Raw genomic sequence first — 17,878 nt, 5'->3', positions numbered from 1 at the left:
CTTGTCTAACATGGCTCCCAACCATGTAGCAATTCAATTCTCATTCTAGTGTTCAAATCTCTTCATGGTCTTACCTCTTCCTATTTTTGTAACCTACTCCTGCTCTACAACGTGCAGACCTCCCTGGGCTCCTCCAATTCTGGCCTCTTGCTCATCTCCCAATTGTCTTTGCTCCTGGTCATGCCTAGGCCCCAAGCTCTGGAACTACACCTTTAAACCTCGCCCACACATTTTTAAGATGTTCCTTAAGTTTAAGTTTAACTTTGTTGACCGAACTTTTCATCACCTGTCCTAACATTTTTCTATGTGATTTAAGATCGAATTTTATTTGTAATGCTCCTCGTGCACCTTGGGATACTACTTTAAAGGCACTATATAAATGCAAATTGTTGACACTGTCAATCAATCATCCTCACTTTTTTATTATTATTTGTTCCTGGGATGCTGGCACGGCCAGCATTTGTTGCCCATTCCTAACTTCCCTTGAGAAGATGGCAATGAGAACAAAGAACAATACAGCACAGGAACAGGCCCTTCGGCCCTCCAAGCCTGCGCCGCTCATGTGCCCACTAGACCATTCTTTTGTATCCCTCTATTCCCAGTCTGTTCATGTGGTTACCTAGATAAGTCTTAAATGATCCCAGTGTGTCCGCCTCAATCACCTTGCTTGGCAGTGCATTCCAGGCCCCCACCACCCTCTGTGTAAAATACGTCCCCCTGACATCTGTGTTGAACCTTGCCCCCCTCACCTTGAACCTAGCCCCCCTCACCTTGAACCTATAACCCCTTGTGTTCGTCACCTCCGACCTGGGAAAAAGCTTCCCACCGTTCACTCTATCTATGCCCTTCATAATTTTATACACCTCTATTAGGTTGCCCCTCATCCTCCGTCTTTCCAGGGAGAACAACCCCAGTTTACCCAATCTCTCCTCATAGCTAAGACCCTCCATACCAGGCAACATCCTGGTAAACCTTCTCTGTACTCTCTCCAAAGCCTCCACGTCCTTCTGGTAGTGTGGCGACCAGAACTGGACGCAGAATTCCAAATGTGGCCTAACCATCGTTCTATACAGCTGCAACATCATATGCCAACTTTTATATTCTATGCCCCGTCCAATAAAGGCAAGCATGCCATATGCATTCTTCACCACCCTCTCCACCTGTGCTGCCACCTTTAAGGATCTGTGGACTTGTACACCCAGGTCCCTCTGTGTGTCTATACTCCTGATGGTTCTGCCATTTATTGTATAGCTCCCCCTTACATTAGATCTACCGAAATACATCACTTCGCATTTATCTGGATTAAGTTCCATCTGCCATTTCTTCGCCCAATGTTCCAGCCTATCTATATCCTGCTGTATTCCCTGACAATGTTCATCACTATCCGCAACTCCAGCAATCTTTGTGTTGTCCGCAAACTTACTGATCACACCAGCTGCATCTTCCTCCAAATCATTTCTATATATCATAAACAGCAGAGGTCCCAGTACAGAGCCCTGCGGAACACCACTAGTCACAGACCTCCAACCGGAAAAAGACCCCTCCACTGCTACCCTCTGTCTTCTATGGCTAAGCCAGTTCTCCACCCATCTAGCTAGCTCACCTTTTATCCCGTGAGATTTAACCTTTTGCACCAGCCTGCCATGAGGGACCTCGTCAAACGCTTTACTAAAATCCATATAGACTACATCCACGGCCCTTCCTTCGTCAATCGTTTTTGTCACCTCCTCAAAAAACTGAGCTGCCTTCTTCGACCACAGCTGTCCATCTGGCATAACTACATACATAACACATAGGCAAATATATAGCGTCAAATTAATAGTTAGACTTAAACACCATGATGTTCAATTCATGTGGCAAAAACCTTACATTTATAATAAATACATCACTAATAATCCTTGAGAATCACATGTGCATTAGCTATAGCAAAACACACTTATATGAGTGAATGTTAATACTGAAGAAATGATAATATGTTAGAGAGCAGAAAGTTGGCTCAGATATGGCACAAATACTTTCCCTGAAAACACTCTATGCTATGAGACTGATATTCTCAGACCAGGTCCAGAGGCAGGACATCATATATCAAAGGGGTCTTCATGAGTAGATCTCAACATATCGAAGCAACATGACTTTTCTTACCCTTCTTGTGAGGCTTTACCTGGCAATCTTGGTGAGAGGTCCTCACCAAAGTCTTTTTCCTCTAAGCTTCACGCTCTGGATCACAGTATCCAAGCCACACTGACACAGGAAGGATATCTGGCGCCCGTGTTTGTCAACAGGAATGGCACGGCGGTGTGGTGATCCCAGTCGGTTTCTGTCCCTGTAGACCCGGTCAACCAAGCCATGATGCCGGGTCGATCTACTCGTATCCAAGGCTGATGATTGGAACGGAGTCTGCAATACAACCATGGGGAGTCCTTCAGTATTGTGCACATTTGGTTCAGACATGCTGAATTCTTCATGGCCAGGACTAATTCAGAATTAACTTTTATTTTCCACCTTGATAGAACTAATGGTGCCGGGTTTAGCCTTTTATACATCACATACATAGTCCAGAATTTGTACCTCAGCAACTGGTTTTAAGTTTCACCTTATGACGAGCCCTAGCTGTGGAAATCAGAAGATCTAAACTAGGTAGATTGCTGCAAAGCACCTTCAGTCAGTTTTGGGTTCTGTATGATGCACATTTAGAAAAGTCCTTCAGGCGAGCTTAACACATGGAGCAAGCACAGGAGTAATGACAATTTCCCCACTCCTTAAATCCGGGGACACTGGAATCGATTGAAGCAGTGCTGCCAAGATGCCAACGGCAGATGGAGAAGGAACCTTTGCACTTGTGGCAAAGTTTCTGCAGATGAAATGAGTAGATTGCAGAGTTCGGACACAGAATGAAACTGGATAGAGATTACCTGCCTGTTCCACTGATATTTCTAGCTTTCGGAGCACTGCTCCTTCGTCAGGTGAGTGCACTCATCTGACGAAGGAGCAGCGCTCCGAAAGCTAGTGGCGTTTGCTACCAAATAAACCTGTTGGACTTTAACCTGGTGTTGTGAGACTTCTTACTGTGTTTACCCCAGTCCAATGCCGGCATCACCACATCACCACTGATGTTTGGCATAGAAGAGTTACTGAAATGGGGATGGAAATAACTGAGGAGGATTGCAGGATCTACAATAGGAACTCAGCTGCAGTCAAGTTCACCAGCATTGAAATATTAACTCTGTTTCTCTTTCCAAAAATGCTGCTTGACCAGCTGAGTATTGAGCATTGTGTTGATTTCAGGTTTCTAGCATCCGCAGTATTTTGCTTTCACTGTAATCGATCTTACTTATTTATTTACAAATCGTCTCTGTCAAATCCGAATTATAGGAGGGGCCGTTTCATTTTGTTCCTCAGGGTGGGATTTTACAGCCTCACTCAGGCGAGACCGGAAATTCTCGCCTGAGGTCAACGGAGATTTCCGTTATCGGACCCTCACCCGCTCTGATTCCGTGGTCGGCAAGGTGCTAGAGTTTCTGCCCTGGTCTGCCACATTGTGTCTATGTAGCACAAATTCACTGTTACACCTCGGTCATTCACCCAGAGAAGAGACAAGTCTATTGCATTCCCACTTTTTGACTGAAGAAATCCAATTAAAGTGGCCCCTTTCTTGTGCTTCACATGCATGATAGCCCAAACACTTGCAGCATTGTCTTGTTTGGAGGGTGATGATGTATCCCTGCACTGGCTATTGAGTAACACTGGAAACAGGGTTAAGTCAAGAACTTCAGGCAAAAGTATTCACTTATATGAGAGCAAAACCATGCTTACGAACAGCACCTATACACAGGGAAATTCACTCACTCAATGTTGGAGAACCAATCTAGGAGCAGACTATTCTAGATTTAGTATCATATAATGAGATAGGGCAAATAAATGATGTTGTGGTTAAGGATCTTCTCGAGAAGAATGATTATAACATGCTAGAATTTCAAATGAGGGTGAGGAACTAGAGTCGCGCACTAACATTCACCCCCCACCACCCCCCACCCTATCTATGCCTTTCATAATTTTATACACCTCTATTAAGTCTCCCCTCATCCTCCGTCTTTCCAGGGAGAACAACCCCAGTTTACCCAATCTCTCCTCATAACTAAGCCCCTCCATACCAGGCAACATCCTGGTAAACCTCCTCTGTACTCTCTCCAAAGCCTCCACGTCCTTCCGGTAGTGTGGCGACCAGAACTGGGCGCAGTATTCCAAATGCGGCCGAACCAACATTCTATACAACTGCAACATCAGACCCCAACTTTTATACTCTATGCCCCGTCCTATAAAGGCAAGCATGCCATATGCCGCCTTCACTACCTTCTCCACCTGTGACGTCACCTTCAAGGATCTGTGGACTTGCACACCCAGGTCCCTCTGCGTATCTACACCCTTTATGGTTCTGCCATTTATCGTATAGCTTCCCCCTACGTTATTTCTACCAAAATGCATCACTTCGCATTTATCTGGATATGGATAGGTTAAGTGAATGGGACAAAATTTGGCAGATGGAGTTTACATGAATAAGTGTGAGGTTATCCATTTTGGTAGGAAAAATACAAAGGCAAATAATTATCTAAATGGAGAGAAACTTCAGAAAGCTTCAGTGCAGAGGGATCTGGGTGTCCTTGTGCATGAATCACAGAAAGCTAGTGTGCAGGTACAAGTGGGTAATAACAAAGGCATATGGAATCTTGGCATTTATTGCTAAAGAAATAGAATATAAAAGCAGTGAAGTGTTGCTGCTACTGTATAAAGCATTAGTGAGACCGCACTTAGAATACTATGTACAGTTTTGGTCTCCTTACTTGAGGAAGGTTATAGTTGCATTGGAGGTGGTTCAAAGGAGGTTCACTAGATTGATTCCAGAGATGAGGGGTTTGTCTTACGAAGAGAGGTTGGGCAGGATAGGCCTATGCTCCCTGGAGTTTAGAAGAATGAGAGGAAATCTGATTGAGGTGTATGAGATGATAAGGGGGATTGACAAAGTCGACGTGGAGAAGATGCTTCTACTTGGAGGGCAATCTAGAGGTCATAGTTTTAGGATATGAGGTGGAAGATTTAAAACAGAGATGAGGAGAAATATTTCTCTCAAAGTGGCACGAGTCTGTGGAATTCACTCCCCCAGAGTGTGAGGATGCTAGGACTTTGAATAAAATTAAGGAAGAGGTGGACAGATTTTTAACTACTCAGGGTTTGAAGGGCTATGGTGAAAGGGCAGTTAAGTGGAGTTGAGGCTGAGATGAGATCATATTAAATGGCAGAGCAGGCTCAAGGGGCTGAATTGCCTACTCCTGGTTCTTATGACTCACAACACTGCCTCCACTCTGTGATCCCATTTGTGTGGTGCTCAGTGAGAGTTCAAATTCAGTTTGAGAACTGAAGTTTGGAGTCAGGTGATTTTAACAGTCACCAATTTGACTGATTGGTGATCAGAGTACAGAATCCATCAGCAATCATCAACTCAATGCTGAGCAGCACTTTATTATTGTGGATCAATAATCCAGCTGTGCGACACCACAACACAATCCCAGGCCAGCACTCAGCAGAAACCAGACTCAGGCCTGTAAGGTACAACATCACCAGTGCTGAGAATCAACTTGATCAAGTGCAGCACACAAACCAACCTGCTTTACCCAATGGCAACAGGGTGGCAAAGAGGGATCACTGTACATTGGGTGAGAGATACAAGAGATAAAATTGGTGAGCTTTTCTTCTTATGTTGTTGCTTCCCCAGATAGTTAGGGACGCAGCTTGTGACAACTGCAGGATCAGCCAGTTCCTCAGATCTCTTTTATCCATTAATCACTCATTGTGAATGGTTTTGTAAATTCTAAAATCCCTTCCCCTCATTGCAGAAGTAGATCACAGACTAGAAGTTCCAATCTCCAGACAGTACATGATAAGTGAACTGACATTCACGTCGGGTAGTCCCTTGCAGCAGTCACAACAGGCAACTCCTTCACCTGCTGACATCCATGACTGACTGGATCAGACAGAGCTGCTGCAGGTGATCCACGATACTGGCATTTTTTGGTAATTCATACATGGAATGTGGGCGTCGCTGCCTGGGCCAGCATTTATTGCCCATTCCTCATTGCCCTTGAAATGAGGCCTGAACCCTAATCCCAACTTTCATCTTTCTGAAGCATTGTATCTGCCACAGATCTGTACAGATCAGCAGACAAACAGTGATCTTCAGCTGCTCTTGTATTAGCACTGAGTGAAACACAAAAGATGACTTTGTTATGGGGCTCTTTATTAGAATTTGCATACCTGTCGAACAGAGTTTTTAAAAAAATCCTCATCCGATTTTTAATCTCACAATTTACATAGGAAATTTACTATTTAAATTTACATCGTACATTCTGTGAATTTAGATCCAAGTGTAAACTCGGAGCGAAGAACAAGGAGCAGCTTCTGTGAGGCATTGGCTCCTTTCTTAGTTCTTTCTCCTTTACTTTGATAAGGGACTTGTTATGCATTTATTATAATTCTCCTGTTTAATCTCCAGTTTTTATTCCTTTTCTTTTTTAAATGAAAAATAAACTCACCTGAAAAGGGAGGTCCAGAGTGGTGCTCCCGATCTGGTTGACGTTGGGAAGGGAGCCTCCATAGTACTGACCCCGACTCTGTCCCAACTGTAAATACTGAGATTTCTGCAACTGTAACTGGGAACAAAGAGGAACAGGCTCGTTACAAACAAACTAACAGGAGTCGAGACACTGGCCAAAGAACTTTCTGGAACCTCTATGACCACAATACAACAGCACAATCACTATCACATACCAACGGCTCCAGGGGTTGGTCTCCACACAGCTACTGCTCACATAAACTTAATAAAAACTCATATCGGAAAGACTCAGCATATCTGGCAGCATTTGCGGAGAGAGAAACAGCTAACATTTCAAGATAATATGACTCCTCTTCAGAGGTCAAACAAATTCAAAATGTTAACGCTATGTTTCTCCCTCCACAGGGAGGGGGCCGGAGTAGGATTGGAACAAAGAATGCTCCACATAACCCATAAAGAGACAGGCACAACTAGGACCCATGTGGGTGCCCATAGCCACACCTTTTATTTGGAGGAAATGAGGTGAGTTAAAGGAGAAATTGGATCTGAGAGGATTTGATGAGGAATCTACAGAAGTTGTACTAGGCAGCATCTGTCACTTGGTTTCAGGGTGTGGTGTGTCTGACCACAATTTGCCTATTGGCTTATATGGACCCTGTACTTCCTGAGAACCATGATGTGGAGATGTTGGATTGGAGTGGTCACAGTAAGAAATCTCACAGGTCATGAAGGAGCAGTGGTCCAAAAGCTTGTGATCCCAAATAAACCTGTTGGACTTTAACCTGGTGTTGTGAGACTTCTTACTTCCCGAGTACAAGATGTATTTTGTAACTCTTATAGATTTGTGTGCATCAGTGAAGGTGTAGTGGGAGTGAAGTAATGTATTATAGTTAATCTTAAATGTTGTATTATTTTGTTAAAAGTTAATCTGCAATCCCATTACCCTAAACAAAAAATAAAAGTTACGATCTATTGAGCCGGCTTCTGCTCTGGGACCTGACTGCCCAGTAGTATCAGCCAGGATTGTAACAACAGTGGGGGATTCAGTGATGGGAGTGCCATTGAATGTCAAGTAGTGGTGGTTAGATTCTCTCTTGCTGCAGACAGTCATCGCCTGATAGTTGTGTGGCGCAATGTTAGTAATCTTCCAATTAGGCACTTTTCAGCCTTCCTGTCTCAACAGTGGAGTTCAACTATCTTAAAGCATAACACCTGCCTCCTTTTTTCTGGATGGCAACCATTGGTGGTGATTCGGTTTTTCCCTTTTACACCTCCTCAAGATTGTAGGCTGCTTATTCTTTACTTGATCCATTACCTTATGGCTATCACAATACTTGTTACTTCCTCTCTTCTTTCCCTTTTGCAGTGTCTAGTTTTGTATTCCCTGGAGGACTGGTGGCATAGTAAGTAGCGGAGAGGGGAGCATAAGAATACAGAGAGACAGATTAAGTGAGTGGGAAGAACTGAGTAGGGAACAATAGTATGTGCTGTTATTGGACGAGCAATCCACAGGCCTGCACTAATGCTCCAGAGACGCGAGTTCAAATCCCAACACAGCAGCAGGAGGAATTTAAATGAAATTAATTAATAAAATCTTGAATAAAACGCTGGTCTCACTATTAATCATGAAGCATCTGGATTGTTGTTAAAACCTATCTGATCTTTCGGACTGTAGTGGTCGACTTTTAACTGCCCTCTGAAACGGCCAAGCTACTTAGCTACACCAAACTGCTACAGAAAAGTCAACTTTAACAAAGAGATTGTGCTGGAATCTTTGAATGGCATCAAGATAGATAAGTCGCCGGGTCCGGATGGGATGTACCCCAGGTTACTGTGGGAGGCGAGGGGAGAGATTGCAGAGCCTCTGGCGATGATCTTTGTGTCGTCGACGGAGACGGGAGAGGTGCCGGAGGATTGGAGGATTGCGGATGTGGTTCCTATTTTCAAGAAGGGGAATAGGGATAGCCCAGGAAATTACCGACTGGTGAGTCTAACCTCAGTGGTTGGTAAGCTGATGGAGAAGATCCTGGGGGACAAGATTTATGAGTATTTAGAGAGGTTGAGTATGTTCAAGAATACTCAGCATGGCTTTGTCAAAGGCAAATCGTGCCTTACGAGCCTGGTGGAGTTCTTCGAAAATGTGACTAAACACATTGACGAAGGGAAGGCGGTAGATGTGGTTTATATGGATTTTAGCAAGGCGTTCGATAAGGTCCCCCATGCAAGGCTTCTCGAAAAAGTGAGAGGGCATGGGATCCAAGGGGCTGCTGCCCTGTGGATCCAGACTGGCTTGCCCAAAGGAGGCAAAGAGTGGGTATAGATGGATCTTTTTCTAAATGGAGGTCGGTCACCAGTGGTGTGCCCCAGGGATCTGTTCTGGGACCCTTGCTGTTTGTCATTTTCATAAATGACCTGGATGAGGAAGTGGATAGTCTGGAGGGATGTCAGAAGTTACAGAGGGACATAGGTAGGATGCAAGACTGGGCGGAGAAGTGGCAGATGGACTTCAACCCAGATAAATGCGTAGTGGTCCATTTGGTAGGTCAAATGGGATGAAGGAGTACAATATAAAGGGAAAGACTCTTAGTACGGTAGAGGATCAGAAGGACCTTGGGGTCCGGGTCCATAGGACTCTAAAATCGGCCCCGCAGGTGGAGGAGGTGGTTAAGAAGGTGTATGGTGTGCTGGCCTTTATCAATCGAAGGATTGAGTTTAGGAGTCCGGGGATAATGATGCAGCTATATAAGACCCTCGTCAGACCCCACTTGGAGTACTGTGCTCAGTTCTGGTCGCCTCATTACAGGAAGGATGTGCAAAAGATTGAAAGGGTGCAGAGGAGATTTACAAGGATGTTGCCTGGATTGAGTGGCATGCCTTATGAGGATAGGCTGAGGGAGCTCGGTCTTTCCTCCTTGGAGAGACGTAGGATGAGAGGAGACCTGATAGAGGTATATAAGATGTTGAGAGGCATAGATCGGGTGGACTCTCAGAGGCTTTTTCCCAGGGTGGAAATGGCTGCTACAAGAGGACACAGGTTTAAGGTGCTGGGGGGTAGGTACAGCGGAAATGTTCGGGGGAAGTTTTTCACACAGAGGGTGGTGGGTGGGTGGAATCAGCTGCCGTCAGTGGTGGTGGAAGCAAACTCAATAGGGTCATTTAAGAGACTCCTGGATGAGTACATGGGACTTAATAGGATGGAGGGTTATAGGTAGGCCTAAAAGGTAGGGATATGTTCGGCACAACTTGTGGGGCCAAAGGGCCTGTTTTGTGCTGTAGTTTTCTATGTTTCTAATAATAAAAGTAGACTGACCACAAGGCAGTGATTCAGGCACTGGAAACAAAGGCATCTCGTGTTGCAGAGTCAACTCGATAACTCAATTGATCCTGAAGGGATTTTATAGGGTGGAGCAGCACCAGGTGTCCTAGCCCTACTTCTAATCTGTATGCAAAGCCTTACTCACTAACATTGTCCCAAAGTTTGGAGAGCTGTTCCTCAGACTGATCAAGAGCAACTTGATGTAGTCATACTCATTGAATCATAACTTACAACCATTGTCCCTAATTCCTCCATCACCATTCCTAGGTAAGTCCTGCCCCACTGGTAGGGTAGACCCACCAACGGTAGTGGTGCTCATACATGGGAGCTACTGGTCCTGGGAGTCCCCAACAATGAATCTAGACCCCATGAAATCTTCGGAATACCTCCTACCTGAATCAGAGCTCCTCCTTCCTCCTCCTTGGACAAAGCACTGAGGGTAGCAAGAACATGAAATTTACTTGGAGGGATGTGTGCGTATGTGAATGTTGGGGGAGAGTGGGGGGAACCAGCTGTCTCCTGAAGGACACAGTTGCCAGACTGAGCCTGCGGCAGGTGGTGTCAAAATCAATGAGGGGAAAAAAACCTACTTGACTTCTCCTCACCAACACCTGTTACAGATGCATCTATCCGTGATCCTGTTGGTAGGAGTGATCACCACGCAGTCTTTGTGGAGACGACGTCTGCTCTTCATGTTGAGGACACTGTTCATCACATTGTCAGGTACTATCACTGTGCCAAATGGGATAGGTTCAGAACAGATTCAGCAGCTCACAACTGCTCATCCATGAGGTCGTCATTAGCAGCAGATCCCTCACTCTTCCATTACCTTCAAGACAGGAGACCAACTGTGGTCCACTGAGGAGCAGCACGGTAGCACAGTGGTTAGCACTGCTGCTTCACAGCACCAAGGACCTGGGTTCGATTCCCGGCTTGGGTCACTGTCTGTGTGGAGTTTGCACGTTCTCCTCGTGTCTGCGTGGGTTTCCTCCCGGTGCTCCGGTTTCCTCCCACAGTCCAAAGATGTGCGGGTTAGGTTGATTGGCCATGCTAAAATTGTCCCATAGTGTCCTGAGATACGTAGGTTAGAGGGATTAACGGGTAAATATGTAGGGATATGGGGGTAGGGCCTGGGTGGGATTGTGGTCGGTGCAGACTCGATGGGCCAAATGGCCTGTTTCTGCATTGTAGGGTTTCTATGATTCTATGAGTGCAGCAGAGCATGTCAGGAGCAGCATCAGATGCCAACCTGGTGAAGCTACAACACAGGGCTACACACGTTAAAACAGTGCTGTAGCATGCTACAGACAGAACTAAGTGATCCCACAATCAGCGGATCAATTTAAAGTTCTGCAATCCTGCCACAAAGGGTGGTGGTAGAAGGCTGTTCTTATGACTGGAGGCCTATGTCCAGTGGTGCACCACAGGTTCAGTGCTGGGACTCCTATTTTTTGTTATAGACATAAATGTTATAGATGAAAATGTGGGGAATATTACGCAAGTTTGTAAACAACACCAAAATTGGTAGAGTGGTTAATAGTGAAGAAGATGGTCATAGGTTACAGGAAAAGATAACCCTGATAAGTTCAAGGTGATGCACTTTGGAAGAAGCAACAAGTCAAGGGAGTATTTAATGAATGGCAGGACACTGGGAAGCTCAGAGGAACAGATGGATCTTGGGGTACTTATTCACAGATCCCCGAAGGCGGCAGAGCAGGTGAATAGGATAGTTAAGATGGCATATGGGACACTGGCCTTTATCAGCCATGGCATTGAGTACAAGAGCAAGGCGGTAATGTTGGAGCTGTCCAGTGTGTTGGATAGGCCACAGCTGGAGTACTGTGTGCAGTTCTGGTCACCTCACTATAGGAAGGATGTGATTGCACTAGAGGGCGGACAGAAGAGGTTCACCAGGACGTTGCCTGGGATTGAATATTTGAGCTATAAAGAGGCGAGATAGGCTTGAATTGTTTACAACAGAGAAGGCTGAAGGGTGTATGATTGAGGTGTATAAAATTATGAGGGGTATATATCATCGAATGTCTACAGGCCATTCAGCCCATCACGACTGCACTGACAACAATCACACCCTATCCCGACAGACCAGGTGCGTAGGGAGCAGCTGTTCCCCTTGTTGAGGGGCCCACAAGGGACAGTTTTAGGGTAAGGGGCAGGAGATTCAGAGGAGGTTTCATGCTGAGGACCTGTGGTTCAGTATTTGTCCCACCCCTACCCTAGCTATTCCAGGTAAGCTACAACAATGACATCGACCCAGCTGGCTTACCAATGCTCAGTTTGGGTTCCACTAAAGCCACTCAGATTCTGACCTCATTAAACCCTTAGACCAAAATGCCCATAGACATGAGAGCTGAATACTAGAGGTGAGGTGAAAGTGACTACCCTTGACATCAAGGCAGCATCTGACTAAGTGTGGCATCAAGGAGCCCAAGCAAAGTTAATGGGAATCAGGGAGGAAAACCGCTCAGTGGTTGGAGTCATAACTTGCTCAAAGGAAGATTGTTGCAGGCCAATCATCTCAGCCCCAGGACATTGCTGCATGAGTTTCTCAGAGGTAATGTCCGAGGTCCAACCATCTTTTGCTGCTTTAATGACCTTGCATCCAATATAACATCAGGATTGGGGATGGTTATCAATAATTGCAGTGTTCAGAACCACTCACTACCCCTCAGATACCAGGGAGGCAGTGCTTGGTAGACTAACGGGACTGAAGGTGGACAAGTCCCCGGGCCCGGATGGAATGCATCCCAGGGTACTGAAAGAAATGTCAGAGGTAATAGCGGATGCGTTAGTGGTTATTTATCAAAATTCACTGGATTCTGGGGTAGTGCCAGCGGATTGGAAAACGGCTAATGTTACACCGCTGTTTAAAAAAGGAAATAGACAAAAGGCGGGTAACTACAGGCCGGTTAGCTTAACGTCTGTAGTTGGGAAAATGCTGGAATCCATCATTAAAGAAGAAATAGCAGGCCATCTGGATAAGAATGGTTCGATTAAGCAGACGCAGCATGGATTCATGAGGGGAAAGTCGTGCTTGACGAACTTGTTGGATTTTTATGAAGATGTGACTAGTGCGGTTGACGGAGGGGAACCGGTGGATGCGGTGTTCTTGGATTTCCAAAAGGCGTTTGATAAGGTGCCTCACAAAAGGTTGCTGAAGAAATTTGGGTCACACGGAGTTGGGGGTAGGGTGTTAGCGTGGATTGGGCATTGGCTATCCGACAGCAAGCAGAGAGTCGGAATAAATGGGTGCTTTTCTGGTTGGCAGATGGTAACTAGTGGCGTGCTGCAGGGATCGGTACTGGGGCCTCAACTATTTACCATTTATATAGACGATCTGGAGGAGGGGACTGAGTGTAGGGTAACAAAGTTTGCAGACGACACAAAGATAAGTGGAAAAGTGAATCGTGTGGAGGGCATAGAAGGTCTGCAGAGAGATTTGGACAGGCTGAGTGGGCGAGGATCTGGCAGATGGAGTATAACGTTGACAAATGCGAGGTTATTCACTTTGGAGGAAATAATAGCAAGTTGGATTATTATCTAAATGGAAAAAAATTACAACATGCTACTGTGCAAAGGGACCTGGGGGTCCTTCTGCATGAGACGCAAAAACCCAGTCTGCAGGTGCAACAGGTGATCAAGAAGGCAAATGGGATAGAACATAGAACAGTACAGCACAGAACAGGCCCTTTGGTCCACGATGTTTGCCGAGCTTTATCTGAAACCAAGATCAAGCTGTCCCACTCCCTAGCATCCTGGTGTGCTCCATGTGCCTATGCAATAACCGCTTAAATGTTCCTAAAGTGTCTGACTCCACTATCACTGCAGGCAGTCCATTCCACACCCCAACCACTCTCTGCGTAAAGAACCTACCTCTGATATCCTTCCTATATCTCCCACCATGAACCCTATAGTTATGCCCCCTTGTAATAGCTCCATCCACCCAAGGAAATAGTCTTTGAACGTTCACTCTATCTATCCCCTTCATCATTTTATAAACCTCCATTAAGTCTCCCCTCAGCCTCCTCCGCTCCAGAGAGAACAGCCCGAGCTCCCTCAACCTTTCCTCATAAGACCTACCCTCCAAACCCAGGCAGCATCCTGGTAAATCTCCTCTGCACTCTTTCCAGCGCTTCCACATCCTTCTTATAGTGAGGTGACCAGAACTGCACACAATATTCCAAATGTGGGTCTCACCAAGGTCCTGTACAGTTGCAGCATAAACCCACGGCTCTTAAACTCCAACCCCCTGTTAATAAAAGCTAACACACTATAGGCCTTCTTCACAGCTCTTTCCACTTGAGTGGCAACCTTTAGAGATCTGTGGATATGGACCCCAAGATCTCTCTGTTCCTCCACAGTCTTCAGAACCCTACCTTTGACCCTGTAATCATCATTTAAATTTGTCCTACCAAAATGAATCACCTCACATTTATCAGGGTTAAACTCCATTTGCCATTTTTCAGCCCAGCTTTGCATCCTATCTATGTCTCTTTGCAGCCTACAACAGCCCTCCACCTCATCCACTACTCCACCAATCTTGGTGTCATCAGCAAATTTACTGATCCACCCTTCAGCCCCCTCCTCCAAGTCATTAATAAAAATCACAAAGAGCAGAGGACCAAGCACTGATCCCTGTGGCACTCCGCTAGCAACCTGCCTCCAGTCCGAAAATTTTCCATCCACCACCACCCCAGATAGCCAGTTACCTATCCAATCGGCCAACTTTCCCTCTATCCCACACCTCCTTACTTTCATCATAAGCCGGCCATGGGGGACCTTATCAAACGCCTTACTAAAATCCATGTATATGACATCAACTGCCCTACCTTCATCAACACACTTAGTTACCTCCTCATAAAATTCTATCAAATTTGTGAGGCACGACTTGCCCTTCACGAATCCGTGCTGACTATCCTGGATTAATCCGCACCTTTCTAAATGGTCGTAAATCCCATCCCCAAGGACTTTTTCCATCAATTTACCAACCTCCGAAGTAAGACTAACCGGTCTATAATTACCAGGGTCATTTCTATTCCCTTTCTTAAACAGAGGAACAACATTCGCCACTCTCCAGTCCTGTGGCACCATTCCCGTGGACAGCGAGGACCCAAAGATCAAAGCCAAAGGCTCTGCAATCATATCCCTTGCCTCCCAAAGAATCCTAGGATATATTTCATCAGGCCCAGGGGACTTATCGACCTTCAGTTTATTCAAAACTGCCAGTATGTCCTCCCTCCGAACAACTATTTCCTCCAGCCTATTAGCCTGTAACACCTTCTCTTCCTCAAAAACATGGCCCCTCTCCTTGGTGAACACTGAAGAAAAGTATTCATTCATCACCTCGCCTATCTCTACTGACTCCATACACAAGTTCCCACTACTGTCCTTGACCGGCCCTAACCTCACCCTGGTCATTCTTTTATTCCTCACATAAGAGTAAAAAGCCTTGGGGTTTTCCTTGATCCGACCCGCCAAGGACTTCTCATGTCCCCTCCTAGCTCTCCTAAGCCCCTTTTTCAGCTCATTCCTTGCTAACTTGTAACCCTCAATCGAGCCATCTGAACCTTGTTTCCTCATCCCTACAGAAGCTTCCCTCTTCCTTTTCACAAGACATTCCACCTCTTTCGTGAACCATGGTTCCCTCACTCGGCCATTTCCTCCCTGCCTGACAGGGACATACCTATCAAGGACATCCAGTATTTGTTCCTTGAAAAAGTTCCACTTTTCATTAGTTCCTTTCTCTGACAGTTTCTGTTCCCATCTTATGCCCCCTAATTCTTGCCTAATTGCATCATAATTACCTCTCCCCCAATTGTAAACCTTGCCCTGCCGTACGGCCCTATCCCTCTCTATTGCAATAACAAAAGACACCGAATTGTGGTCACTATCTCCAAAGTGCTGTCCCACAACCAAATCTAACACTTGGCCCGGTTCATTTCCCAGTACGAAATCCAATGTGGCCTCACCTCTTGTCGGCCTATCCACATATTGTGTCAGGAAACCCTCCTGCACACACTGCACAAAAACTGCCCCATCCGAACTATTTGACCTACAAAGGTTCCAATCAATATTTGGAAAGTTAAAGTCCCCCATGACAACTACCCTGTGACCCCCACACCTATCCATAATCTGCTTCGCAATTTCTTCCTCCACATCTCTATTACTATTTGGGGGCCTATAGTAAACTCCTAACAACGTGACCGCTCCTTTCCTATTTCTAACCTCAGCCCATATTACCTCAGTGTGGAGATCCCCCTCGAAATGCCTTTCCGCAGCCGTTAGACTATCCTTGATTAACAATGCCACTCCTCCACCTCTTTTACCAGCTTCCCTACACTTGCTGAAACATCTATAGCCCGGAACGTCCAACAACCATTCCTGTTCTTGTTGGCCTATATCACAAGGGGGATAGAATATAAAAGCAGAGATGTCTTGCTGCATCTGTACAGGGCATTGGTGAGGCCGCAGCTGGAATACTGTGTGCAGTATTGGTCCCCTTATTTGCGGAAGGATTTATTGGCCTTGGAGGGAGTGCAGAGAAAGTTCACCAGGTTGATACCAGAGATGAGGGGTGTTGATTATGAGGAGAGACTGAGCAGATTGGGTTTGTACTCGTTGGAATTTAGAAGGCTGAGGGGGGATCTTATAGAGACCTATAAAATAATGAAGGGGCTGGATAGGGTAGAGGTGGAGAGATTCTTTCCACTTAGAAAGGAAGCTAGAACTGGAAGGCACAGCCTCAAAAATAAAGGGGGGTCAGTTTAGGAAAGAGTTGAGGAGGAACTTCTTCTCTCAGAGGGTAGTGAATCTCTGAAATTCTCTGCCCACTGAAGTGGTGGAGGCTACCTCGTTGAATATGTTTAAATCACGGATAGATGGATTCCTGATTGGTAAGGGAATTAAGGGTTATGGGGATCAGGCGGGTAAGTGGAACTGATCCACTTCAGATCAGCCATGATCTTACTGAATGGCGGGGCAGGCTCGAGGGGCTAGATGGCCTACTCCTGCTCCTATTTCTTATGTTTTTATGTACTGAAGCAGCCCATGCCTGCAAGTAGCAAGACCTGGACATCATTCATAGAAACACAGAAAATAAGCGTAGGCCATTCGACTCCTCAGACTTGTTCTGCCATTCAATACGATCATGGCTAACCCTCTATCTCAATGCCACACTCTTGTTCTCTTCTCAATCCCCTTGTTGCCTTTAGTGTCTAAAAATCTATTTTAAATATATTCAGTGACTTGACCTCCACGGCCTTCTGAGGTAGAGAATTCACAGGTTCACCACCCTCTGAGTGAAAGGATTTCTTTTCATCTCAGTCCTAAATGGCCCATCCCCTCTTCTGTTCGTAATCCCCCCACCACCAGCATCATCCCTGCATCCAGTCTGTCCAGCCCTGGCAGAATTTTAGATGTTTCAATGACATCCCCTCTCATTCTTCTAAACTCCAGTGAATACAAGTATAATGGATCCAATCTCTCATCATACATAAATCCTGCCATCCCAGAGATCAGTCTGGTGAACTTTCACTGCATTCCCTCGACGGCAAGTATATTCTTTCTAAGGTAAGGAAAACAAAGCTGCACACAATACTTCAGGTCTCACCAAGACGCTGTACGGCTGCAGTAAGACATCCTTGCTCTTGTATTCAAATCCTCTTGCAATGAAAGCCAACACACCATTTGCCTTCCTAACTGCTTGCTGTACCTGCATACTTGCTTTCAGTGACTGGTGTACAAGGACACCAAGATGCATCAACATTTCCCAATCTATCACCATTTAAATAATCTCTGCCATTCTGTTTTGCCTACCGAAGTGGATAATTTCACATTTGTCCACATTATACTCCATCTGACATGTATTTGCCCACTTCTAAATCACCTTGAAGCCATTTTACATCCTCTTCAACACTTACATTCCAGCTAGTTTTGTGACA

The 17,878-nt window shown here is 45.6% G+C and overlaps 1 protein-coding gene across 3 annotated transcripts in view; it reads right to left on the bottom strand.

Annotated features, from left to right (window-relative positions):
* The window catches only part of LOC144479591 (CREB-regulated transcription coactivator 1-like), a 115,761-nt gene that overhangs the window by 79,943 nt on the left and 17,940 nt on the right, over positions 1 to 17,878 (bottom strand). For 2 of the 3 annotated variants that reach the window (XM_078198489.1, XM_078198491.1), the window contains exons 2-3: positions 6,585 to 6,701; positions 2,260 to 2,397 (exon numbers count right to left, since the gene is read on the bottom strand). In XM_078198489.1, the coding sequence (XP_078054615.1) occupies positions 2,260 to 2,397; positions 6,585 to 6,701 (255 nt within the window). The remainder of the gene's footprint in view (positions 1 to 2,259; positions 2,398 to 6,584; positions 6,702 to 17,878) is intronic. The other variant, XM_078198490.1, reaches the window with a different exon arrangement.

Source organism: Mustelus asterias, chromosome 26 (assembly GCF_964213995.1).
Source record: "Mustelus asterias chromosome 26, sMusAst1.hap1.1, whole genome shotgun sequence".
NCBI lineage: Eukaryota > Metazoa > Chordata > Chondrichthyes > Carcharhiniformes > Triakidae > Mustelus > Mustelus asterias.
This window is presented reverse-complemented; position numbering and strand designations above follow the sequence as displayed.